The sequence below is a fragment of the Rattus norvegicus genome, chromosome 2, assembly GCF_021556685.1.
Source record: "Rattus norvegicus strain SHRSP/BbbUtx chromosome 2, alternate assembly SHRSP_T2T, whole genome shotgun sequence".
NCBI classification, from domain to species: Eukaryota; Metazoa; Chordata; class Mammalia; order Rodentia; family Muridae; genus Rattus; species Rattus norvegicus.
This window is the reverse complement of record NC_141535.1, coordinates 161,589,391-161,617,078: the sequence shown is the minus strand read 5'-3', so window position 1 is coordinate 161,617,078 and position 27,688 is coordinate 161,589,391. Positions and strand designations below refer to the sequence as shown.

Here is a 27,688-nt window from a genome sequence, read left to right as displayed (position 1 = left end):
GAGCAGAAGAGTTGGTCTTTCTTTGCTCTCAGGTTTGTCAGTGCTCCTGATGACTGGCTTTGAGTTCTGGGCACAGGCAGAAACTGGAAGTTTCTTGCAGCTGAGTGTTCCTATGTTCCTGTTTCCAGAGTCACCAGACAGGTTGTTCTCAGGACAGTAATGTGAGCAGAAGTGGTGTTCTCCCGTGAGATCTCAGGATTGTCCACACTTCTGAGAATCCATCTCTCTTCCCCTAATGCATTTTTTTATTAGTGATTATTGGGAGTGGGGTGGGGACAGTCCATTGTCAATGATGCCATCCTGGGCTTGTGGTCCTGAATTGTTTAAGAGAACAGGATTAGCAAGCCATAGGGAGCAAGCCAGTAAGGAGCACTCCCACCCCTACCCTGTGACCTCTGTATCAGCTTCTTTCTCTAGTTGAGGTCCTTTTCTGCTCTGCTTAAGTTCTTGTCTTGTCATCCTTGATGGTCAACCTTGATATGGAAGTGAAAGTTAAATCAATCCTTTCCTTCCTAAGTTGTTTCGGTCATGGTGTTTTTTCCCAAAAATAGAAACTGTAAGATACTATGTAACCCAGGCTACCCCTGAGCTCACAGAAATCCTCCTATTCTCTAAGTGCTCATATTTTGTTTTTATTTTTTAATCACAATCATAATCTGAATAGTGAGTTGGGTGTTGTAATATCTATTAATTCTAATGGGCACAGGGTAGATTTTCTAGGCTACTACTATATCAATGTCACAAGTTATTTCTCTTTGTTTTCCCTGTTTTTGGTATATTTGTTTTTGGCTGAGTATCTGCTTAATTTCAATTTCATCTATATGCATCATCACATCAGATTTCTCATTTCCCTTTTACTTCATCTTTGAAATTGTTTATAAACACATATAATAGTTCAGAGGCATATGTACTCATTTGAGGCCTTTCCTCATTTCAACATACTTCATGTGAAAATATATTAAGGCAGTGGCTCTAAAACTATGGGTTGTGACTCCTTTGGGAATCTAATGACCTTTTCACAAGGCTAGTACATTAGCTATCCTGCATATCAGATATACATTGTGATTCATAACAATAGCAAAATTAGTTGTGAAACAGCAATAAAAATATTTTTATGGTTTGGGTTCACCACAACATGAGGTCATAGCATTAGGATGAATGAAAAGGCACTGTTCTAAGGGAAGAAAATAAAGGAATGAGTACACCAGGAAAAACTTGTTTTTGACTTTCAATCTACTTGGATTAATAACAACTTTCAGTTTATAACTAGTTTTTGTATTAATCAGATATAAATACTGTATTATTTTTGTCTCCATATTACAGTGTAAAAGTTACTACAACAAAACTGGTGTCAAAGTTATAGTAAGTTGCTTAATGAATGAATGATTGCATGACCTTGTTTTAATGAGCTAGAACATAAAGTGTTAAATGTTATTTTCTAGTTACGAAAAGTAGCCCTCAGAAGAAAACCTGTAAATGAACGCTATCAAGGACCTAAGAAGTTCTTTCCTGCTGATAAAAATGAAAGACTAAATGCCCTCCCATCATCAAGCATAAAAGGCAGTCATTCATGTTCTGAGATAACATCCACAGGTAACTTAAGATCAGGAACCATGATCTTTGGGCTACTCTAAGCAAATAGTAACTCAATTATAAAATCTGCCACCATTTAAAATATCATTGGCATTTCTGCTCAGTGACTATGAATTTTACTTTGTTTATCTGAAAGTATTGAAATCATGTGAATTGACAAGTTTGAGGATATTACAAAGTAAGAAAATACTAATAATAATATTGAAAGGATCATGTGAAGAAGTTGAAAGCATTATTTATTTTGTATCACAAATAGTAAATTTCTTTGAATCTCTTCATAAGCTAAGAATTTTATGATAGTTTCTTAAAATTTGTCATAATAACAAATCATAAAATTACCCAGGTCTCCTAAATTTCTAATATTTATCTGTAATTTCAGTTTCTTTCCATGATTTTGATACCTTTTTTATTATGCTAAAAATAACTTAAATCTACTTTTTGGCTGCTGTTAAGTGTACAGCATAGTGGTACTATTTATTGTCATATTCTAATATAGCAAGAGTGCCATTCGTCTCTAGGACATATCTTGTTAGTTCAAAACTTTATTCTCATTAAACTCTTATCCTCTCTCTTTAGTGCCTGACTACTCGCATTCTTCTCTCTCCTTGTATTATTTTTCTTATTCTGGTTAACTCATTCATATAAGTAGACCAGCATATTTCACTTAGTAGTGTTCCAAGTTTATCATATGCATGAATCTATGGTTTTAAGATTAAAGTATAAGAATATAAGGCTACAATTTCTGAGTCACTGTATGTTCATCTTCTCTTTTTGCATGTGTCAAACTTTCAAAATTCTAGAGGACCCTGGGAAAATCACTGTTTTGTTTTTAAAGAAAATGATTTTTTTCTTTTTAAGGCTTACTATATGCCAATGTATTTATTTGTTATCACTGAATGTCATCACCCTAGCATGATTGATGATCTGCAATCCTTAAACCACAGTAGCTCTCCAATGATTCAGGCAGATCAGCAGTCCAGGAATGCTCTCTTGGCTACTTGACCTGTCAGTTTTCTCCAGAAGTATTTCTATAACCTTGGGAAGGAATGCTCAGGAATCTTGAAAATTCCAACTTTTCAAGAAATTTGAGATTTTTTTGTTTTATTTTCCTAATTTTTGTGAGCTTTCCCAGTCCTTTGTGGAGGGAATTCTCCAGTCAAGAAGAATTTCTGAATAGTACAAGGGATTATAGTACTGATATTATTACCTTTTACTTTTCATGTATGTAATTATTTATTTGATATTTATTTGTGCGTCTGTCTGTCTGTTGTGTGCACATACACATTCACATGCACACAGGTGCATGGAATATAGGCATGTGCAGATAGGTACCCATGTGAATATGAAAGGCGAGGTCAGCATTAGGTGATTTCTCTATACATTTCTCATCCTTTTTTTTATTTTGGAGCAAGTCTCTCATTGAATTTGGAGTTCATAGATTCGCTAGACTAGCTGACTCCTGATCCTCAGTGGTTATCCTGTCTCTGATGCACCTAGCTTTTTACAGAAGGACTAGTGATACAAATTCAGGACCTCAGCCTTTAGTAGCTTAGTAGCAGCCTTAAGCGTAACTTTCTTTAAATGATTTATATCATTCATCAGGTCCAGGACTTTTCATTGTAGGGAAATGTTTTCCCTGATTCAGTAGTTTTACAGTATATCGGAGTCTCTATTTCTTGAGTTTTGTTGTTTGGTTTGTAGAGCTAGGTATTGACTCTTCACATGTTTAAAAGCATTTTGGGGGTCTTTGCATGTCATTCAGTAGTAAATGCAAAGCCCTAAGATCTACCTCAGTAGCACAAACATAGAAATGTCTTTGTTCATAAATTATATCTTAATGTATTATGTCATATACTTTTAATGTAAGTTTTATATCTGTAAACATATGGGTATACTTTTGACATTTATAGTACTTTATTTTTATAATTAAGACATAGGAGATCAGTAGGCTTTATTTTACAATTGAGACTGCATTTTAGAATATAGCTCTTTTCTGTAAATGTTCCTTAATTCAGGTTAAAATTGTGTGAGTACATAGTAGAAATAACAAATGAATAATGAACTTATGTAATTTTTTCCAATAAGTTGAGGTATTATTTTTAAATTGTTTCTTCTTTAGCAATATCATATACATATTCTAAGGACTCTTACAGATTATCTATCTTATGTTCTTTTTACCCTTGTTGATCTTCCTTGTCTCAGAACAACAAAGAATCATGGCCAAAAGAAACTTGGGGAGGAAAATAATTATTTCATCTTACACTTTCATATCCCGGAAGGAAGTCAAGGCAGAAACCTCAAGGCAGGAAGTACAGCAGTAGTCATGGAAGAGCATTGCTTATTGGCTTGTTCCTCATGGCTTGTTGCTCTACTTTCTTATATAACTCAACACTATCAGCCCAGGTTGGCCACTATGCAACCCAGTTGGGCCTTCCCATATCAATTACTATTCAAGAAAATAGGCCAATCTCATGGAGGTCTTTTCTCAATTAAAAATACTTACTCCTAAGTGACTTTTGATTGTGTCAAGTTGACATAAAGATAAGTTGGAGACCTTTCTTCTTCATGAGTTTCTTTTCTAAGTTTGTATATTTTCATTGTGTTTTGTGACCCGACTGAGGTTCAATTCAGTGATAGTCAGAACTATCATTGTGAGTATGGGTTGGGTCTTATCCATTGAAGCCTTGTAGGATGATACAACTGAAAGATGAACCACATTATCCAGGTATAAATCAGTAGATTTCCAGGAAGGAGTAGGAATGCTCGAGTGCCTGTTCTATGTATAACTCACTGAAAATGTGTAAAGTCTTGTGAAATCCTAGTGCAGACAACTGCTGCTCTTGAGAGTCCATGATTGCAATGGGTGCATCATATGGATAAGAGCATTTCTAAGTCCTTCTTCATGTCTTCTGGCTGTAACATTCTCTCCATGTTCTCTTCTACTGTGTTCCCTGAATATTTATGGGAGTGGGACTTAACTTACTTCATACTTTTAATTGCATTATCATTTTTCAGTTTCAGAAGACAAGCTGTGGGTCCCTGTGAGCAGCTTAAGTGGGTGTGCTGGTAATACCGATGTCTTGAAGGATCAGCAGAGTGATGAAAATCCACTTCCTCATGTGCAACAGCAAAAGACAGGTAGAGTCAATGTGGAGGAGGAAGTGCCATGTTGCTGGCTCACTGCAGTTCATTGTTTGATTCTTACCAAGTTATTAGTCATCTGAAAATTGTGTGTAGTTATACTGTACTCTAAAAGATAAAGGAAGATAATCAAGTCACCAAATAAACTCATTACTTCTTTCAAAGATAAATTATACTCCTAGTTATTTATTTTCCATAGCAACATATTGGTGAATTATATAAAAAATGTAGCTCATATGCTATGTTTTGAGCAATCCTCAAAGAATATCTTTACATATTAGCTATGTTTTTGTGTTATATTTCATGTTCTTTTACTTGATTCTTCTTTTAACTGAAAATAGATTCTTCCCTCATATAATACACCTGACCACAGTTTCCGCTCCCTTTTTCCTCCAAGCTCCTTGCCCCTACCTCCTGTCTCTCCAGGATCCGCAACCCCTCTGTATCCTCTCAGAAAAGAACACACCTCCAAGATTCAACAACCAAACAGACAAAACAACATAAAATAAAACATGGCAAAAGCCCTCACACTGAGGCTGGACAAGGCATTCATACAGGGGGAAAATCTCAAAAACAGGCAAAAGAGTCAAGGACAGACCCACTCCTACTGTTAGGAGTTTCACAGAAATATCAAACTGACAGATACAACATATATGCAGAGGATCTGATGTAGACCCTTGCAGGTTCCATGTTTGATGCTTCAGACTCTGTTACCCAATATGTGCCTCACTTAGTTGATTTTGTGGGCCATGTTCTCCCGATGTCCTCCATCCCCTTTGACTCCTTATACCTCTATTTCTATTGGATTCCCCAAGGTCTGAGAGGAGGGATCCAATGGAGACTTAGAGATCTAATTATGGTGATTTGTACCCATTTGTGAAGTAACTGAACTATAATGAGATTTCATCTTAGAAGCAAGATCAATATCATTTAATCTTAAATCTAATGCTCTGTTTTCATGCTGGGAACTTTATTTTTTAAAGATTATGATTACATTTATGTCTCTGTGTTATGTGTACACAGATAAAACACTGTTGGGTATCTATCACAGATATTTACCTTATGCATTGTTAGTAGAATGGTCAGACTATTTCTCTTATTCCATCATATATGTTATAGTATATCTGCTTTTTTTCTGTGTCTCATATAAATGTAGGTAAAAGAATTAAGGCAACTAAACACTGGTATGTATAGCATGCTAACCCCATGTGAGGGTCTGGGGATGAAAGGATGCATAAGCACTTTCCTTATCTCAGGGAGACTGCAGTTTTTGAAGAATACTTGACAAAATGGGCCATTTGCTTTGGCTTAAAGCCTCTCTTCAAGACAGAAATTTAGTTACATGTGAGTTTCTTATATACATATGATTTATAAGTCTCTTTTGCCCTAAATTCTCTAAGTAAGTATTCTCTGCTAGCTTAGATATTTTCTATATAAACTTCTGTTTATTCACCATCAGACATAATATTTTTTGTATCAGACCATCCATTTATGATAAAATTTTTGGAGTTCAATAATTAGATACTTATCACATCAAATTTAAAAGAAACCTCATGTTTTCTGCTTCCTGCTTTCTGGTCAGGGAGAAGGAACTGTGTTTCAAGTCAGTGTTTGAAACTGTTGAAAATAAATTTAAGCACATGTGTAAGAACTCAGTTACAAAGACAAATCTTCCTAAGTAAATAGCCAGATGCTTTTACGTATCTATCTGGGGCAGATACATCACTGAGTAATTTACTATGAAAACCCTTTGTTGCAACACATGTCTGACACCAGCCATTGCCAGCTGACCCAGGAGTCCATCCAGACGTTGTCAGATGCCAATGTCCACAACAAATAAAAAACATGTTCTAATGGAAATCTGTTGATCTCCTCATTAGAAATGTTGATCTTTATAAGCAAAACACCTGATAATCTGCAGTTGTCAATCATTATCTGTGGTGTTGCTGTAGATTCTTCCAAAGTCTTATTTTGATAAGGCTGCTCAATATAAGAACCTACAAATTAAATTATAATACATCAGCTAAAATAGAGGCCTGTGTGTGCTACCTTTTTTGGAAGTAGAGATGTTAAAATAGATATGTCAGATATTAGAGATTATATGACATTTAGTTGAGCTTTTAAAAGGTAATACCAATGGCCAGTTAAGAGAGTTGGGAAATGAATCTGGCAGCAGAGTTAGTGGCCTGAAATAAAACTAAATGTTCTTGGCAGTGCAGCAGGTTACAGCAATTTTATACTCTGAACTGATGCCAGTCTACGTAGGAATGTTAATTTCTGAAAGGTCCTTAAATCTGTGGATGTAAAAATGATAGAATACACACATGTTTAGAGGCAAGTCTTTCTCATTCAACCTCCCTCAACATTTCCTGTGTTTCTATGTTTAACACTGTAGAACACCTTCAGCTGGACATCATCATACCAAGTTGATTTGCAGTAGCTAAGATCAAGTCATTTGTAAATGACTTTGAAAACTCAGTCCAAACTTAAGCCCTTCAACTTGCACTCCCCAGGTGAGCCCTGGCTAGCTCTCCAACTTTGGCTTGTGCTCCAATTTCATTTTTACTCTTTGTAAAGCTCTCGTAACTTTCTAACCAGTAGTACTGTTTATAATAAGCGAGTGAATTACTCAGATTTTCAGTCAGAAAATTATTTACCTATGTTATAACTTATGGGGCTTGTATTTTATATATTTGATTGTGTGCCTAGCCTTTAACGGCTGAGCCATCTCTCCAGCCCGGGCCTTGTATTTTAATGTGAGCAAAGATCATGACATTTAGTTTCCTGAAAGCATATCACAGCTAGCAGTGGAATGGAATGCACGCCCCCACCCCTCACTACCACCAAAAAAAAAAAATCTTCCTTCTGATGAATGACTGTACCTGAAGTTCCTCCACACCTCTCCTCATGGCATCTCCTCCCATACTGTTCTCTCATTGTCTTCTCTTTGTTCTTAGACAGACAATACTCTTCTTACTTTTAGCTTAAGCAAATGCTTCCCCCTCTGATTCAGGATGCTTTGCAGAATTCCACTCTGTCCTCAGAATTCTTGAGTTTGTGCTGCTCGCTCAGTGTCCACTTCTCCATCGATATTGCCAGTACTGTTGCACACTTAGCTGAATAGGAGGGAGTGAAGCTTAGTTGGGTGTGAGTGGGTACAGTGCAGGATCTCGATCTGCATGAACACAGGCAATGAACACACTAAGGGGGAGTCCAGGGTCTCTGGGTTAAGGTTTGTGTGACTAGAATATGGGTGGTGGAAGATATTTCATCTACATACTAAGGCACTTTAGGTTCTGGATGAAAAACAAAGCAAAACAAAACCTCAAACAAACAAACAAAACTATAAGGTCAGACAAGTAGTGAAGCCTGATCACTGTCAGGGTTGTAAATTCCTGCTTAAGGTTGGTGGTGGGAGAGCTGGACCAGGTTGGAAGGTGGAGGTTGCTAATTCCTGCTGTCATCATAATCAAGGTTGGCCAGTCTGAAGCTTCCTCAACCCTTCTTCTGTAACCCATTAAGGCTCCATGAGGTTACTTTCAATCTCAGATCAGATTCTACCTCCTCAGTTAGGTCTTTGAGGCCACCCTAAATAATGTTGCTCCCCTGGTCCTTCACCCAGTTATTTCTTTCTCCGATAAGCTTAATGTTTAACTTATATTTCCTCATGCTCATTGGTTAGAAAGCAGGAAGGAACTTGCATACTCCTCAGAGATAGAGACTGGTTCTAGTATTCTGGAGTGCAAATTGACAGCAAGGGTGATGTCTGATTCATTTTGAGTAACTTAATTGTGGCACAGTATTTGATAGATTTAGAGGTTAACAAATTATTTTTATCATCGAAGTGAAAGAGGTATTAATTCACAGGCTCTCAGAGTTGGATCGAATTTAAGACATTTCACTGTCTAATTCTGTATTTTAAATTCTAATTTTAAAGATGAGGTGTGGGTTATATCATACATCAGATCACAAACTGATTTTCTCAGTCAGTGCAAACATGTAATAAGGTTCTTAGCTGCCCAGCTAAGCACTTTACCCACAAAACCATGCTGCTCAGCTAATGGTCTCTGTGTTTCTAGAAGCCTTTGAGAACACATTTTCATTTTTAACAGTAATTCTTAAAAGCATGCAGGATAGCAAGTATTCTAATAATTAATATTTTGCCAATTTACTTATTGATCAAACTCTTTGATCCTTTGATAAAAATCTTGTTGCTAAGATGCTACGCAAGAAGGCTGGAGAATGCCCCAGTAGAAAAATTTGAATTTGCTTTCCATGCTTGCAAGGGGACTGGAGTTTGATCCCAGAGCTCAAATAAAAGTCAGGGACAGTGGAGCATGGCCATCATCCAGACACTAGAGAAGTAAAAACAAAGAGATCCCTGGGGCCTGCTTGGCCAGCCAGTCTAAGATCAATCAGTGAATTCCAGGTTCCTTGAGACATGACTCAAAAATATGAATGATGGAGGAAGGAATTCTATATTGACTACCAACCTCTCTACACCTGCACAGAAAAAAATGCTTCAGCAAGTTATATGCTACAATTGATTCATGTTTATAATTGTGTTATATATAGAATAGTAGTAACAATTACATCAACTATGAGTTGGTGATTGATGTATGTGTCATAATCTCATTAGTGGTTTTGTGCCCATTAATACCATCATATTTTTTCTTTTCAATATTTATCATAATGTCGGTACTAAGTCTAGAACATGTGTTTTTAAGGTATCATCAAAAGGAATTGGTTATATCTAGAATCTGACTGGAATCAATCAAATTAATCTTTCCCCGATACTACATTTTCAATGATGGTAGTGTGTGTGTGTGTGTGTGTGTGTGTGTGTGTGTGTGTGTGTGTGTGTGTGTTTGCATGTGTCTTTTAGTATGGGATGATGGCTTCAACTGGCACTCGAAAATTAAATTCTGAAGTAAATGAGATGTGAAACTGAAGGAGCAATAAATAAATAAAGTCTCTGTGTCTTGGTGACTTCAAACAATAGTGGAGTCCATTTCCAACAGGGGGGATTGTATGGCCTTTTGTTTTGTGCTAGCATATCTGATCTATCCCTTGGGCACATTTCTTTCAATTGGGATCAGTTAGCTTCAAATTCAGTGGAATCCAGATGCTGCTGAAAGCAGCAGCTACTAGAGTCCTCTCTGAGTTTTCTGAAGGGCCTCTGTGTTATTTTACTGTTTTCTCACTTCTGTTTTGTTGTTGTTGTTGTTGTGAGAATCCCAGGTCTTACTAATAACACCTTCTTTTTATTTGCTGTTTCAATGAGAAACATAAATGTTTTTAAATTTTGCATTTGATGAGGCTTCATGACACAGAAAATAGAAATGTTTCCAGAGATCCAGGACATTTGTGCTCTGTAAAAAATTCCTGCAATAGCTGCTTTTCTGCTGGGGTGAACCTGATGAAGGAGTGGCAGCTTGTTCCTTCTTGGCTTTGAATGGCATATGGCATCTTTCCACATTCTATAAAAGGAAAACCACTTTCAATTTTGGTCATCAAAATAATGAGGGCATTTTTAACAAGAATCAATACACAGGCAAATGCCTGTTGATTACCTTTCTTCAGAAATTGTTCTGCACACAGTCACAAAAGGGTCAGAAACTTAATTTATTCATAATTACATTTAGCAAAGTAATTTAAAAATTGGTTTTTGTAATGTTCATTACAATCCATACCCTCTGTGTGTTTTCTTAGTGAATTTTAATTAACTATTTACATGTTGCATCTGGGGGCTTCTGAGGATATCTACTACATTCAACATAGAATAAAAGGAAGAAAAAGAGACTAAGTTACTCTTTAGTTTATACAGGGTGACCTTCATAGCCAATTTTTTTAATTTAAATTTTTGAGTTTGTATTGTGACACAATGTTTTGAGGAAATGTTCAATCATGATTTCTATAAGAATAACAGTAGCATATTTCAAAACTTATATGAAGATCATTTTAAGAGCTTATAAACTTACATTTTAAATTATTTGTTTAACTTGAAATACTTCTATAAATCTGGTGGTAAATGAAAGCGATAAACATGTTCAGTGAATCTTTGAGTCTACTTCTTCAAAATTCCCATAGCTTTTGTTGAATTTTTTGCAAAAAAAAAGTGAAAATTTTGAACTACTTATGCTCCATGGAATTTAAAATTTTTCCATTCTTTCTGTAGCAGAAGATTGCATGTTAAAGAAACCAACTGAGCCAACCTCCGAAATGGAAACAATTCTGTCTGAACTATGAAAGAACAGTAACCTGAGAGTGTCTGCTCTGGGACTGTGTCACAGAAGGGCCAGTAGCTTTAGAGAATGAATTCAAATTTATAAAATTTAAACATGAACTCTCATTTTCTTTTTAAATCCATATTTTTACATACTAGCCTGTCAGTGACAAGCTCCTAAATGGGAGGGCCAGGCATGTAAAGATTAAGCAGATGGGGAAGTTACAGTTAGCATTTTTGCACAAGCTGATGTCTTATACCAAGTAATTATCTAGAACCCTACAGAAGAGAGGGAGCAACAACTATAGAAGGCAGAATGGATGGAGTACGTGAGGAGAACATGGTTCTGTGAACCAACTGAGCAGGGCTTATATGGGCTCTCAGAGAATGAAGCAGTGAGCATGGGACCTGCATGGGCCTACTCCAGGTCCTCTGCATATATGTTATGCCTGCTAAGAGGTGTATTTGACTCTTGCTTGCTCTTGGGATTCCTTTCTCCTGTTGTGATGACTTTTCCAACCTCACAATGAGGACTTTTTCCTTGTCTCATATCTTGGTTTGTCCTGTTTGGCTGTCATCTTTTGGAAAACTTCTCTTTTCTGCAAAAGAAATGGAGGGGTAGTGGGGAGAACGGGGAGGTGGCAGGGTAAGTAGGGAGAGTGGAAAGAGGGAAACTGTGGTTAGGATGTATCATATAAGAGAAAAATCTATTTTCAGTAAAATATTTAAAAAGTATAACACCTTGTATACAGTTCTTCTGAAAAGAAAAATGAGATAAAGCCAGCAAAATTCATCCATACAATGAGAATTGCTGATTGTTCATGATCTATAACTGCGGCTCCCCAAGGTGTTGGCCGAAGGACATGCCAAGCATTGCCAAGCCTGTATCTGGATTTAGTTGGGGAACTAAGTTCCTTCTCCATGCATTGGGACCTCAGGAAAATTCCTGACTTGGCCTAGCCCTCAATACTAGACTATATGTCTTCAAATGTAACAAATAGATAAATAGATAAATAAATAAATAAATAAATAAATATCCTGTTAAGTAAAATTAGTTGTTTATGAACATACCATGTATATATAATTTTTCTCCCTCTCAAGACAGACTGTAGAATTTTCCTAGAATTTCAGGATCAGGTAAGGGCATCCAGCTTTGGGTAGACAAGAATAGAGCATGTGTGTTACACTAGTCTGAAGTTGACTTGTCATATGATATTTTGTCTTAACAGCTATTAAAATTAGGCTCTCTTTTCTTGAATGCAGAAAATGCTCCAGAGGAGTTATCACCATGGATGTAATTTGAGATTAATTAATTGTGGATAGCTCAAATAACTGACAATCAAAACCTGTCTTTCCTTCCAATATTGTTTGATGCACTCTATTGGTTTGTGTTCAGCAGGGATGCAACTAGCATTGTTAATGTGCAATGTTGGGTGGGGCACAGGGAATGATTCCGTCTGTAAAGTGCTTGCCTTCTAAGTACCAGGACCTGAGTTTGATCCTTAGATCCCATGTAAAATGTCAGGCACTATGATATGTGCTTGTGTTCCCATTCCTGGGATGGTGGGTCTAGGAGGAACACTAGGGATCAGTGGCTAAACAGTGGAGTCTAATTGGTAAACGTAGACCACAGAGACAGTTGCTCTCAAAGGAGTTGGATGATGCTCCAGATCACGAGAAACCCTGTCTCCACTAACATGTGTGCATATGTGTAAACCTTTGCACCTGTATGCACACTATAAATTAAACAAGTATATAAACCCCCCCCCACACACATGTAGGATCTCCTTCCTTCCTTCCTTCCTTCCTTCCTTCCTTCCCTCCTTCCTTTTATCCTTTCCTTTATTTTTCTTTCTTTTTTTTTCTTCAATATGGGATTGCTCTGTGTAGCCATGTCTGCCAGCCAAGGCTGGCTTCCAAAGCAGAGAAATCCTCCTGCCTCTGCCTCCAGAGTGCTAGAATTATGGGATTAAAGACATGTGCCACCCTACCTCATTTCCACTTGGGATATGAAAGCAGTTGTTTACTTTCTTTTCTTATTGTAGGCCAGAAATCACAGAGACCATCAACAGCAAATATTCCTGTTTCCAACTCTGATCAAAAAGACACCAGCTGCCTTTTATCCTCTTATAGCCGATCAAAGAGTGCAGACCCTCAATTTCCATCCAGAGCTGCTTCTGAAATTTCAGAAATTGAATACATTGACGTCACTGAACAGAATGAGCTTTTCGGAGGCAACACTGTTGATCAACAAGCTTTAGACACTTTGGAGAAAGAATTAAATATACTGAGAAACCCTGCAGGTAAATGTTAGATTTTGCTCGTAAAATGTTAGCTCTGTACTCTGATTCAGTTTTTTCTTTTTACTATTTTATTTATTCTTCTCTCATATATTACTTCCTAACTGCACACTGCAGTTTTCTTTCCCCTCTGCCCTCCCAATCCTTCGCTCTCTGACCTCCTCTCCATCTCCAGTACACTTCTGTTTCTCTTCAGCAAAGGTCATGCTTCCCATAGTTATCAATCAAACATGGCACATCAAGTTTCAATAAGACTAGGCCCATAGGCTCCTAATCAGGATGAATGAGGTAAGCAGTGGTGGAAAATGGTTATAAAAAGAAGCAAAAGAATGAGAGAAAGATAGCCCTGTTTCTACTGCTAGGAGTCCCACAAGAAGACCAAGCTCCACAACTGTAACATATATGAGAGGGCCTGGGTCAGACCTAGGCAAGCACCCTGGTTGTCTGTTCAGTCTATGTGAGTCCCTGTGAGCCCACAGCGGTTGATTCTGTGGATTTCCATGAATTGTTCTTGTCTTTTCTGCAGAATTCTCTGAGATCCAACTAATATTTGGCCATAGGTTTGTGTATCTGGTATCAGTTTCTGGATGAAACCTCTCTGATCAGACTTGGGCTAGACACCAGTCTATGAGTACAGCAGAATGTCATTTAGAATGATTCCATAGATTGATTTTTGTTTTTTTTCCCGTTGGTTCTTTTCTTTTCTTTTTTCCTCCCTCCCTCCCTTCCTTCCTTCCTTCCTTCCTTCCTTCTTTTTTTACCAGTCATGTTTGGTTCTAGGTCTCTGTACAATTGAGCATTTTGGATTTGGCCCTCTAGGCAATTTCAAGGGTGGGCTCCTTCTCATTTTGATGTCTTACTCTACAAACATAAAGGCATTCTCTTCCCCTATAACTTATTTCCTTAGATATTCCCCAAACCACACAAAAACATTTAGTACCCCATATTTTAAGTAATTGTATGTGGTCCTCCTCAACCTAAACACATAAACAAGATGTGACGTAAGAACCTTCATGTTTGGGGCCAGCAGGATGTTTCAGTGTATAAAGCCAATTGGTCAAAAATGGCAACTAGAATATTATTCCAGCAGGGTGATTGAGATAAGTTTAATCTCAGCAGTTGGGAGGCAGAGGCAGGTAATCTCTGAATTCCAGGCTAGTCAGGTCTACAGCATTCCAAGATAGCCAGGACTGTACAAGAAATCCCTACCTCAAACCAAACAAAATAAACAAATACAAAACAAAATCCAACAATACCAACAAAAAGATCCAATAGCAAAAAAAAAAAAAGGAAGGAAGAAATTACTCACAGGGCCACATATGTTAGAGTTCTCCATGTTTCTCTGACATCCTCATGTATGCACTGGGGTGTGTGTGTGTGTGTGTGTGTGTGTGTGTGTGTGTGTGTGTGTTCAAACACACACACACATTAAAACTATAATGAAAAATAATTTTAAAAGCTCTTTATTCATCTTTCTTTCAATTTAATGGAAGCTTAATATCTTCAGCTTTACGAAATCTTCTGCCAATCCTTTATGGTGGGGTGGGGGTAGGAATTGAGCTGTTGTGACTTTTAAGCAGCTATTCCCAATCTAGAACACGTGGACAGATCCATTGATATCTTCTCCATATGCTTACTGAGTATGTCTCTATTATTTAACAAGGTCCCAAGGACTGAGATGATGCCCCAGTGCCCAAGCTGCTGGGTAACAGACCACAGTTTAGGATGGAAGTCTACTTGGTCATTCTATTTCTAACCTGAATAGCTTCAAAGAGTGTGACAAATAGCTCCTGCATTCTTGAACATTGCTACTGTCTGCTAGTAACAAAACATCAGGGAGGCAAACTTCTTAAAGTCATTCACAGTTTGAAACCAACTTTACATGAAGAGGCCACTCTTGTCCCAACCCTTCTATTCTGTTTCTTTGATGTTAATAGCCCTCTTTTTCCCTAACTAAGTTTAGACAGCTTTGCTGCTTTCCTAAGCATGATGCAACTCAATTTTGAAAACTTCAGGCAATAAGAAAAAAAAAAAACAAAAACAAACAAAATCCAACAAATCCCACTAAGATAACAAATAACAAAAAACAAACAAACAAAAACACCATACCCTCAGAAAATCTTACTATTCTTAAAACACCCTAACTAGGGGGTATATTTATACTCACCCCAGCAAGAGAAGTCAGTGGCAGACCATATAAGTGGTCCCACTCATGTCTTGCTTGTGGAAACAAGGAGATTAATTGGGTTTCAGAAGTCTGGATGACTTCTGTACACAATAAAGCCCAACCTGGCGTGAATGAATGCGTATTCAAGTTCTGTTGCTGTAATTCTCTGCTCAGCTTGCAGGCAGTTTCTCCGAGGAAGTCGTCTGCTCATACTCCTACTGAAAATCCTTATTGTTTCTGTTAAGTGTGGAGAGTTCTTAGGAGTCTTGTGAGCTTCTCATCTATTTTGATGTAAAAGTATTATTTGGGGCTTTTCTATCTCTCCCTTATTCCAGAATAATGATATTGAGACCTATTATAGTTCATAATAACATTTGGCATGATAGCTAGGCAAGATACTCATCGATTCTAACCTGACCACCTTGGCTACTTCCAGCCATGTGCCTTGTTATCCTCCGTCTTGATCTCACCATGGTTGCTCCTGCTCCATCCCTGTCCTAACAGCAACTCCTTCATGATGACCCCCAGGGTGACCCCTCCACCTGGGACCCTGTCATTGGATAGGAAGTTCTGTCTTAACTCTCCTGCAGAGCCATAGGCTGATCAGATCTTTATTATCCTCTTAGAGGTGAAGGAGAACATTTTTTTACAAAACACTGAGACAGGAGATACTTCAGTAATAATGACAAAGACAATGCCCAGACTGCAACTAGATCTCTGGGCACAGAAAGCAGCTTCAGAATATACAGTGCACATAATCATCTTCCAGCATTTTGAGTTTCCCTCCTCCTTTCAAAAGGGAATGTTTCAATCTTGAAGTAAACACCTTCCCAAAGATTGAGGTACAGATTAAAAGGAAGGAGGTGTATTGTAACTTCATTAAAAACAGATTCCTGCTACTTTGCACAGTACTTTTAAATTGTAATCAGAGGGGCATATTTAAAATCTTAATAGAATGAAAGTATAGATGTTTGCAAAGTATTTTCACCAGAATACTGCTGCTAAGATAACTATAGAAAATTGCCACATTTTAGTCAAAAAATAGTAAAATATTGACCGTTCATTCTAAAGTTTGTGTTATTTCTTAAAACTCAAGAAAACTGAAAAAAAACCCAGATTAATTCATCTCTAAAACAAACAATGAAACTAATTTATTTGAATCCCTTATTTGAGACTCACTTTCTTGAATCGTATGCCATAATGGCTATTTCTGGTTGTCAGTTTGACTACATCTGGAATGAACTACAATCCAGAAATGGAAGGCACTCCTGTCACCTGTTACCTGTTATCTTGAGACTGGAAGATACGGGCCTCTGACCTGGATCTTGACATGGAGATTTTGAGCCATGAAAAGCTAATACACATGCTAGTCAAGACAGTAATAAATACATCTCAGTGAGTCATAATTTATCTTAAGATTACCTTCCTGTTTCTTTCTTGCTCAAAATTCCTGTGGATTAAGTCCGATCGAGAACATTTTCATTCATCTTAAAAGTTTGATAATGGTATTTTTGACATGATGTGTCTTTAAAATATCTTTTAAATATTTCTCTGTCTACTGTGTGTGTCTGGGTTTACGGACGATATGCAGGAAAGGAGGAGGGTGAGTATGACCTAGCAAGGGCAGAATGCAGAGGACAACTTTGCCAAGCTACATTTCTCATTATACCTTTACAAAGATTCTGCAGATCAAACTCACATTGCCAGTCTTCCTGGGCAAGAGGTTGGCCTGGGAAACCAGCTTGCCAGGTCCTGGAGACATGTCCATTATAATAAATGACCTGAATGTACGTAATTAGTAGATCTGAGCTTTCTTTCCTTTATAAAATAATAGACATCTGTTTTTAGCATTGTTTGGTTGAGCCTAATAGTCTAGTTGTTTTTTTTTCTTTTCCCTGCAGAGAAGGCTTTGTTGATGTGTTACTAAAGTGACTCCAGATTCTTTTAAACCTACAGGAATATTCCTGGCTCTCGATTCTTCTGTGACTTAATTCTATGTTCTCTTAATTTTGTGACTTCACCACTTTTTCCTCATTTCTATCCTGGGAGAATATCTTTTATTTATTTATTCAAGTTTTTTTATACATTTTATTCTGTTCATATTTCAACTAGGCTTATGTCCTATCTTGTCTTAGGTTCTTGGATACTTAGTGACAGGATCAGGGAGATTTTTTTACAGTGGAATCTGTTCTTTCTGACTGTAGAATAAATTTTTCATTTTCAGAAAATATTCTCTGCTTTTGTATCTTTGAATTGGATTCTGTTACATTCTGTTTTCTCTTGATGGGAACCTATTTTAAGTTGGATCCTGTTTTAACAATACCTTTCCAATTTGTCCTTTAGTTATTGCATTATTTGGGGTTCTCACAATGACAGTCTCCCAACAGAAAGTCCAAAATTCTGATTGTTGTTCAGTTCTTGAAACTTGTCTTCAGAATAGGCCAAAATTGGAAAGAAGTGAGCTCTAATGCCAGCGAAGAAAGAAATTTTCTACTGAGCACATGGACAAGCAAGAAATATTCAAAAGCCTCTCCTTGATATAGGCTGCCACTAGAAGATGTGACCCAGTTGGTAGGAAGATATTACCATCTCAGATGATCCAATCAAGAAAATTCCCTCACAAATGTATCCAGCTACTTGAATTTTGATTAATTCCAAATATAGGCAGGGTGATAGCCAAGAATTGCCATCAAGTTTGCTCTGCATGCTTTCTATTTCTACCTTCTTTTATTATGCTGTTTATAAAGCTCAAAATCTATGTCAGGATTTCAAGGACAAATTCTCTAACGATATGGTTTTCACTGTTCCTTCACTATTATTGACAAATTTTTTGAAGTAACTTCAAACTTTCAGAAAATGTGTAGAAGAAAAATGTGACCAATTCCTGGGTATATATATGTCCTAAGATAAAGAGCAGAAAAGAGGGAAAGATGGAAAAGGAGAGAGAGTGAAGGAAGAAAAGGGTGGGGAAAGGGAGAGCAGTGCAAAAATGCCTTTTGTGCACTTGTATATTTTGATCCATTTGGAAGTTAGTTATAAACCTTGTGACTTAGCCAGAAATCATCAATGTCTACCTCTCTGTACAAGAACACATCTCACATACGTGCCTCAGTGTTCAGAATAAGGCAGTTAATAGGATGCAGATGCTTCTCTATTCCAGAAGACATATTTAACAGTACTGTCCTGAAGCTTTTATTAGAGCTCACTACTTTTTTTTGGGGGGGGGGACAGGGGATAAGATCCAATTGAAGAATATGTGGCCATTTAATTTTGTTTCTTATTTTGGATCTTTGAGATTAGTTTTGTTGTTGTAGTTACTTCTTTTGTTGTCAAGGGACTTGTGAAATATTTTTTATCTTAATGTGTGTTTTCTGCCAATTCCTTTTTTAATTATTATTAATGTAATTGAGACAAGGTCTTGCCATATAGTTCAGCTTGGTCTGAAGATTGCTACACACTCTAGCCATGCCTAAAACTAAGGATCTTCCTCATTCTACCTCCAAAACACTAGTGATGGGATTATAGATGTCTAACGCAATACTTGAATTTAGGTTAATCTTTCCTTTATTATTGCACCATACTTCTGATTCTTTGGTCCTCTGTTTTTGGCTGTCACATATCAACTTTGTATCTTTGTGTGTTGACTTTGTGCATTTTGTGCTCATCCTGAGCTATGAAGTATACCTAAAACCCTCAACTTTACTGTAATATCGTCTTTTATTTGGTACTGCCTTCTGGGATTTGGTGGTGTTCTTTCAGCTTAAAGTCTGAATGCAGGAGAAGAGAACAGCACAAAAGTAAAAATTAGAAGGTATAGCATAGCCACTTGTAGCTAAAGGAATTTTCTTCAGTATCATTTTTCATTGTAGGGTGTGCGACTACTTTTCTGTGGGTCTTCATTTTTCCTATCTAACAAGTGAGGGTGGTGATTTTTTTAATGTAACCCAAACTTTTAGGATTTTTTTGCTTCATAGCAAATTTTATCAAAAGTCCTCAAATATAAATGAGATTAGGTGACTCTCTAATTGCTTTGGGATTGTGGGGAAAGAACTTCATCTCAAACTTAATTTATCTAAGTGTATCATAATTTGAAAATCACTGAGCTAAATAATTTAAAGGAAGTTTAAATCTGTAAATATATTGAGGACTGTCTTTCATTGGGAACAATGTAAATTACTTTCAGTGGGGAAATCTGGTTGCTGAAAAACTGTAAGTTACTATTAACCACCAAAATCTAAATATTTTTCAGTCCAGTTTGAGAATACTGTCAGTGTTTATTCCTTTCATCCAGGAAGTTATTCATTTGACACTTTTGTCAAAGTTGTCATAGCACCCAGTGATGGTGATAGCATAAACAGTCATCACAGTATAGAGTATGATAATTTAGATGACTTTATGGGTTGGGGATATAGTTCAGTTGCTAGAATGCTAAATGCACAAAACTCTAGATTTAAGCTCCAGAAGATTATAATCAGAGCACAATGATTTACATCTGTAATTCCAAGATTCAGCTGTAGTGATAAAGGGCTGTGAAGTTCAAAATCATCCCAGGCTACATATTCTATCAATCTAGGCTATGTGAGAAGCTATATGAAAAAAGACAGTTATATCAATGTCAGAAAAAAATGCCTTGAGATCTAACATATGAGTATTTATTTCCATACTTTGATCTAGAGTAGTTTGTATAAATTTTTCTAAATATTATTTCTTTTACATGCACTGTTTGTCTACACCTAAGGTGCTGAACCATAGGCCAGCTGATGAAAAGGGAAACTTAAGGTTCACAGGCCACTCTTTCAATACAAAGCATCAGTTCCCCTAAGCAAGGGAAGCAGAAAACCATGGCAGAACAACAGTGTGTGTTGCCGAATCTGGGTGGAACCTCTATAAGTTGCTTATTCAGTTTGGGCAAATTCCAGCATCATAGGCTGTTCACCTGTTTCCTGAATGAATGCAGTAGTGACATATGGAATCACATGTTTCAGATCCTTCAGAAGAATCTCACAGCATACCCTCAGAACAGTTTCAGGCATTCAATGACAATTTTCTGACTTTAAGTCGGATGTCCAAAGACCTCCTTGAGATGCCATGTGAGAGTGAGCCCTCTGGAACTGAGTCCAGGTAAGTTAAGCCTACAGCTTTTTGCAGAAGGATGTTGAATAGCAGGTGTAGATGAGCTCCAATCTCTTTTCTTTATCATGTAAAGGAAATTTTCCCACATGTGAATTTATGGCAATTTTTTGTAGAATGTTTGTATCTTGTCTGGACCTAACAATGTGATTTAGTAAAAACCAGAAAAGTGTGTTATTTTAATTAGAAGATATTTCTCTACTATATATTGTGTGTCATACTGTGTGTGGAGAGAGGGGAGGAAATAATAATCCTCCAGTATTATATTGAATGACAGTTGTCTTATTTGAATTAATTAATCTGATAAATTTTCATAGTTCGCACAAGTATACTCTTACCCAATGTAAATGTTAGAGAATAAAGCATTGAGAAGGTTTTTCTTTAAAATTTATTCTAGAATTTTGCCAGCATTTTAATTTGCACAATTTTGCACTTCTTTGAATATGGGTATTTATTTAAAAGCTACATAGCTCAAATTGGAAAACGCTTCAACAAAGAAATAAATGTGGCTACTTTTGTCATTGGCAAGTTTAAAGGAAGATGCCTCCTTTTAGAAATAAGAAAATAAATTCAAAATAAAAATCTCTCGATTTTTAAGTCTCTCAGATTGGGTTGAAGTCTCTTGCTGAAAGGAAATTAAAATTATGTAACTAAAGTCTTTCAGAAAGGGAAAATCTTTTGCCTGAGCTCTTGAATTATTTGCACTGTTGCATCATTTACCTGAGCTCTTGAATTGTTTACACTTTAAAAAGAAGTATATTATGGAATTTCTCTTTTTTCTAAAAGTTACTAAAGTTCTACTAATTCAATATGTGTGCTCATCATTTCACAAAAAAATTTTTGGACTAAAAACGTAAGGGGACACATGATATAAAACAGGATTCACAAGTAAAAGAACAGCACCTAACCCCACTTTGCACTTGTATTCTCTGTCCAAATGACTTACAGATAATCCTATGGATTGATGATTTGGGCTGTTTTGGGTTTGATAAAATAATCTATCAAAGTGTGATGCCCATCACAGGGTGAACATGCTCATATTTTCTGATATACATGAGCTGGCAATTGGACCAAAATATCTGAATGATATACAATTTTGTTCACTCAAGCTACATTTATTTTTTATTTATTTTTTCTTTTATTGGATATTTTTTTATTTACATTTCCAGGTTCCCCAGACATAAGCCCCCTATCCTATCCTATCCCCTGTTCCCTCCTTCTATAAGGGTGTTCCCTCCCCATCCACCCCCAACCATTGTCAGATATGCATGTGTTAAAGTTTTGGGTGGTCCGATTCCCTATACATAAAATCCAAAACGAACAAACTATTAAGCAAAAATTCAAGGCAAATAGTTAGGCTCATTGAATTTTAACTTTCTTTAATCTTGGGTGACTATCCCCATCCTCCTAATTTACTGTGCATTAAGGAATGATTTAATTGAATGTCTGTTCATTAGGATTCTTTTAAGCACCCAATTTCATGATGAATGATTTTAACTATAACACAAGACTCTCCAAGTTTTAGAAGTTCCTTGAAAATCATCAGAGAAGGACAATACTATAGCCCATAAAAGTTCTCTCCCTTAGGTACAATTGTAGCCTTGTTTCTCAAAAGCAGGAAAATGATGAGAATTTCTTGTTATGACGAAGTTTAGTATATCCCAATAGCATCAAAACTTATGGCCCCATTCAGCCTGCTTCCAATGACTTCAACATATGTAGTATAGATCATAAGACAAATGAGAGCCGAAACTTGGTACCATATGCTGTGTATTGATCTTCTAATGTAATTTCAGCACTCCTGGAAGAAATAGTGAAATGCAGCCTTTGCTGTCACTTGGGGATTGCAGCACAGATGAGGAAGAAGATTTTCTTGACAAGCAGAATGTCATTACACTACCATGGGCAAAGAGGGCTTAACAGTTCATTACTTTCCATTCTGTACTCAAAATAAACCAAACAACTGAGTGATTAACTTTTGCAGGTATTGGAGATTATTAAAGGCTCTGATGTTTCTAAGCTTTAAACCAATAAAGATTAGTGATCTTATAAGCTTAAGGTCCTTTTATTCCATATAGCATATTGTATGCCAAAATCTCATTTATATTACAGATTACACTGTAATGGGTAAATGTATATCAGTGAAACTTACCATAGGACAGAATAGGCTTATGTTCAAGCTAATTTATGTTTCTTACTCAATTATGTTTGGCATGATTAGGTCAAAAACATGTATTCTCTAAGGCCATGTCATCACTGTGTCACCAACTGAGCTTAAAATTACAGTGCTTTTTGACATTGTATAATGGCAAATATGGAAACCTGTCAAGTTGATGCAACAGGGAAAAGGAAAACCTAAAATAAAGCAGATAAACTATTGGTCCTAGTTCCAGTACATTTTTGAAAAGAAATCTTAAAGCATCTTGCCTTGGGATGGTCAATGAAATGTAAGATATCTTTTTCTTTTTTATTTATTTTTATTTTTAAATTTTTATTGGTTATTTTATTTATTTACATTTCAAAGTTACGCCCCCTCCAAGTTTCCCCTCTACAACTCCCCTTCCCCCTCTTCCCTCCCCTGCCTCTATGAGGGTGCTCCTCCATCTGCCCACTCACTCTTGCTTCAGTAGCCTAGCCATTCCCCTATCCTGGGTCATCAAGCCTCCACAAGACCAAGAGGCTCCCTCCCAGTGAAGCCAGATAAGGCAATCCTCTGTTACATATCCAGCTGGAGTCATGACTACCCCTGTGTACTGTTTGTTTGGTGGTTTAGTCTCTGGGAGTTCTGGGAGTCTCTGGTTGATTGATAGGGTTGTTCTTCCTATGAGGTTGCAAACCCTTCAGCTCCTAGAGACCTTGTCCTAATTTCCCCATTGGGGTCCCTGCACTCAATCCAATGTTTGGCTGTGTACTTCTGCCTCTGTATTGGTCTGACTCTGGCAGAGCTTCTCAGGGTACAGCTAAACCAGGCTCCTGTCAGTAAGTGCTTCTTGGAATCAGAAATTGTGTCTGGGTTTGGTGTCAGTAGATGGGATATATCCCTAGGTGGGGAAGTTTCCTTCAGTTTCTGCTTCACTCTTTGTTCCTTTATTTATTTATTTTTTTTGATGGGAGAAATCTGGATTAAAAGCCCCAAAGTCTTTAAAAATTCAAACATTTTTTAAGTTCTCTTTAAAGTCTCCAAAGTCACTTTCAAAGTTCTAAGCTGCTCTAAAATAAAATAAAATAAATACTCTCAAAAATATCTTGAGTCTCTTAAACATGGGCCCCTATAAAATAACAACAACAATGACAACAACAACAACAAAATAAATTAAATACTGTCTTACTTCAGGAAGGAAGAACAAGGGCATATTCAGAGCAAACCAAAACCAAAGTCCTCCAATAGTAGAATGTTCAGTGCAGACTTCTGAGATGGTGCACATTAGAAAGGTGAATTAGCACCTTATAATTGCTGCTATCCTGGACAGCCATTTCACTACACTGGCATTTCCAAAATACTGCACTCCAATGCACATGTATGGCACTTTTACCAGTATTTTTTCCTAGGTTCCCTTCAAGGCCTCTGATCCTGCCACATAGTGCCAATTCTCAGCTTCTCTCCATGACCCTTTGAATCCAGGGACTCCTACTACTCCTGAGATTGTACCTTTACTGATATCCTCTTCTGGCCATTCACAGTGTCAAGGCTTGGCTGCTCTCCATGACCTCTTCATGCCTTCAAAACCAGTACCCTGGGAAAGTCTTACATCTCCCTCTGGTCCTCAGTTTCTCCGATGATCCTAATGAAACACTTCCCAGGATGTTTTCACCTCAGTGATGCTGGTTTCTTTTTAGCCACCACTAATTTCTCAGCACCAATTAATCAGTACCACCTATGCAGTTGGAGCCCAGGGTCAGTCCATGTATAGTCTTTGGGTAGTGGTTTAGTCCCTGTAAGCTCTTGTTGGTTGGTATTGCTGTTCTTATGGGGTTGCGGGCAACTTCAGCTCTTTCAATCCTTTCTCTAATTCCTCAAACGGGGGGTTCTGTTCTTAGTTCAGTGGTTTGCTGCTGGCATTGGACTCTCTATTTGACATGTTCTGACTGTGTCTCTCAAGAGAGATCTATATCCAGTTCCTGTCAGGAAGTACTTCTTAACTTCATCCATCTTACCTAGTTTTGGTGGCTGTGTATGGATGGGCCACATGTGGGGCAGGCTCTGAATGACTGTTCCTTCAATCTCTGCTCTAAACTTTGTCTCCCTATCCCCTCCAATGGATATTTTTGTTTCCCTTTTAAGGAAGGAGCAAACCATCCACAATTTGGTCATCCTTCTTGAGCTTCATGTGGTCTGTGCATCTTGGGTAATTCAAGCATTTGGGCTAATATCCACTTATCAATGAGTACATACCATGTGAGTTTTTCTATGATTGGGTTACCTCACTCAGGAAGATATTTCTTCATTCATTCCATTTCCCTATAAATTTCATGAAGTCATTATTTTTGATGGCTGAGTAGTACTCCGCTGTGCAGATGTACCACATTTTCTGTTTCCATCCCTCTGTTGAAGGACATATGGGTTCTCTCCAGCTTCTAGCTATTATAAATAAAAGTCTGCTATGAACATAGTGGAGCATGTGTCTTTGTTATATGTTGTAGCATCTTTTGGGTATATGCTCAGGAGAGGAAAAGCCGGGTCCTCAGGTAGTGCATTGTCCAATTTTCTGAGGAACATCCAGACCGATTTCCAGAATGGCTGTACCAGTATGCAATCCCACCAACAATGGAGGAGAGTTCCTCTTTCTCCACATCCTCACCAGCATCTGCTGTCCCTTGAGTTTTTGCTCTTAGCCATTCTGACTGCTGTGAGGTGGAATCTCAGGGTTGTTTTCATTTGCATTTCCCTTATGACTAAAGATGTTGAATATTTCTTTAGGTGCTTCAGAGCCGTTCGATATTCCTCTGCTGTAAATTCTTTATTTATCTCTGTACCCCATTTTTAAATTTTTTCCTCCATCTTTATTTCATTGGATATTTATTATTTACATTACAATTTTTATTCCCTTTCCCGATTTCCAGGCAAACGTCCCCCTAACCCCTTCCCCTTCCCTTCTATATGGGTGTTCCCCTCCCCATCCTCCCCCAATTACTGCCCACCCCACAACAATCCCATTCACTGGGGGTTCAGTCTTGGCAAGACCATGGGCTTCCCCTTCTACTGGTGCCTTTACTAAGCTATTCATTGCTACCTATGCAGTTAGAGCTTTGTATATTTTGGATATAAGGCCTCTATCTGTTGTAGGATTGATAAAGATCTTTTCCCAATCTGTTGGTTGCCGTTTTGTCCTAACCACAGTGTCCTTTGCCTTACAGAAGCTTTGCAGTTTTATGAGATCCCATTTGTCGATTCTTCATCTTAGAGCATAGGCCATTGGTGTTTTCTTCAGGAAAATTTCTCCAGTGCCCATGTATTCTAGATTCTTCCCCACTTTTTCTTCTTTTAGTTTGAGTGTATCTGGTTTGATGTGGAGGTCCTTGATCCATTTGGAATTAAGCTTTGTACAGGGTGATAAGAATGGATTGATCTGCATTCTTCTACATGCTGACCTCCAGTTAACCAGCTCCTTTTGTTGAAAATGCTCTCTTTTTTCCATTGGATGGTTTTGGCTCCTTTGTCAATAATCAAGTGACCATAGGTGTTTGGCTTCATTTCTGGGTCTTCAATTCTATTCCACTGTTCTATTTGCCTGTCTCTGTACCAATAGTATACAATTGTTATCACTATTTCTCTATAATACTACTTGAGTTCAGGGATACTGATTCTCCTGGAAGTCTTTTTATTGTTGAGGATATTGTTGAGTTTTAGCTATCCTGTTTTTTTTTTTGTTATTCCAAATGAATTTCCAAATTTTTCTGTCTAATTCTCTCAAGAATTGGATTGGAATTTTGATGGGGATTGCGTTGAATCTGTAGATCCCTTTTGGTATAATGGCCATTTTTACTATATTAATGCTTCCAATCCATGAGCATGGGAGATCTTTCCATCTTCTGAGATCTTCTTCAATTTCTTTCTTCTGAGGCTTGAAGTTCTTATCATTCAGATCTTTCACTTGCTTGGTTAAAGTTGCACCGAAGTATTTTATAGTATTTGGGACTATTATGAATGGTGTCATTTTCCTAATTTCTTTCTTGGCTTGTTTCTCTTTTATGTAGAGGAAGGCTACTGATTTATTTGAGTTAATGTTATACCCAGCCACTTTGCTGAAGGTGTTTATCAGATATAGTTGTTCTCTGGTGGAGCTTTTGGGATCGCTTAAATATACTATCACATCATCTGCAAATTGTGATATTTTGACTTCTTCCTTTCCAATCCATATCCCTTTGATCTCCCTTTGTTGTCTGACTGCTCTGGCAAGGCCTTTGAGAACTATATTGAATAAGTAGGGATAGAATAGGCAGCCTTGTCTAGTCCCTGATTTTCGTGCGATTGCTTCAAGTTTCTCTCCATTTATTTTAATACTACCTACTGGTTTGCTAGATATGACTTTTACTATGTTTAAGTACTGGCCTTGAATTCCTGTTCTTTCCTGGACTTTTATCATGAAGGGGTGTTGTATTTTGTCAAATGCTTTCTCAGCATCTAGTGAAATGATCATGTGGTTTTTATCTTTCAGTTTATTTATATATTGGATTACTATGATAGTTTTCTGTGTATTAAACCATTCCTGCATCCCTGGAATAAAGTCTACTTGATCGTGATGTATGATAGTTTTGATGTGCTCTTGGATACGGTTTGCAAGAATTTTATTGAGTATTTTTGCGTTGATATTCATAAGGGAAACTGATCCTAAATTTTCTTTCTCTGTTCGGTCTTTGTGTGATTTAGGTATAAGAGTAATTGTGTCTTCATAGAGGGAATTCGGTAGCACTCCATCTGTTTCAATTTTGTTGAATAGTTTGGATAATGTTGGTATGACGTCTTCTATGAAGGTCTGATAGAATTCTGCACTGAACCCATCTGGACATGGGCTCTTTTTGGTTGGGAGACTTTTAATGACTGCTTCTATTTCTTTAGAAGTTATGGGGTTGTTAATATGGTTTATCTGTTCCTGATTTAACTTCGGTACCTGGCGTCTGTCTAGGAAATTG

At 37.2% G+C, this 27,688-nt stretch overlaps 1 protein-coding gene across 18 annotated transcripts in view; it reads left to right on the top strand.

The window, feature by feature from the left end:
- Positions 1 to 22,544, top strand: part of Zbbx (zinc finger, B-box domain containing) — a 104,051-nt gene extending 81,507 nt beyond the window's left edge. For 17 of the 18 annotated variants that reach the window (XM_087627012.1, XM_087627005.1, XM_087626991.1 and 14 more), the window contains 5 exons: positions 1,443 to 1,593; positions 4,609 to 4,731; positions 13,006 to 13,263; positions 20,413 to 20,548; positions 22,354 to 22,532. In XM_087627012.1, coding sequence (XP_087483138.1) covers positions 1,443 to 1,593; positions 4,609 to 4,731; positions 13,006 to 13,263; positions 20,413 to 20,548; positions 22,354 to 22,477 — 792 coding nt within the window. In that variant the 3' untranslated portion in view covers positions 22,478 to 22,532. 18 annotated transcript variants of the gene reach the window in all.
- The last annotated feature ends 5,144 nt before the right edge of the window (positions 22,545 to 27,688 follow it).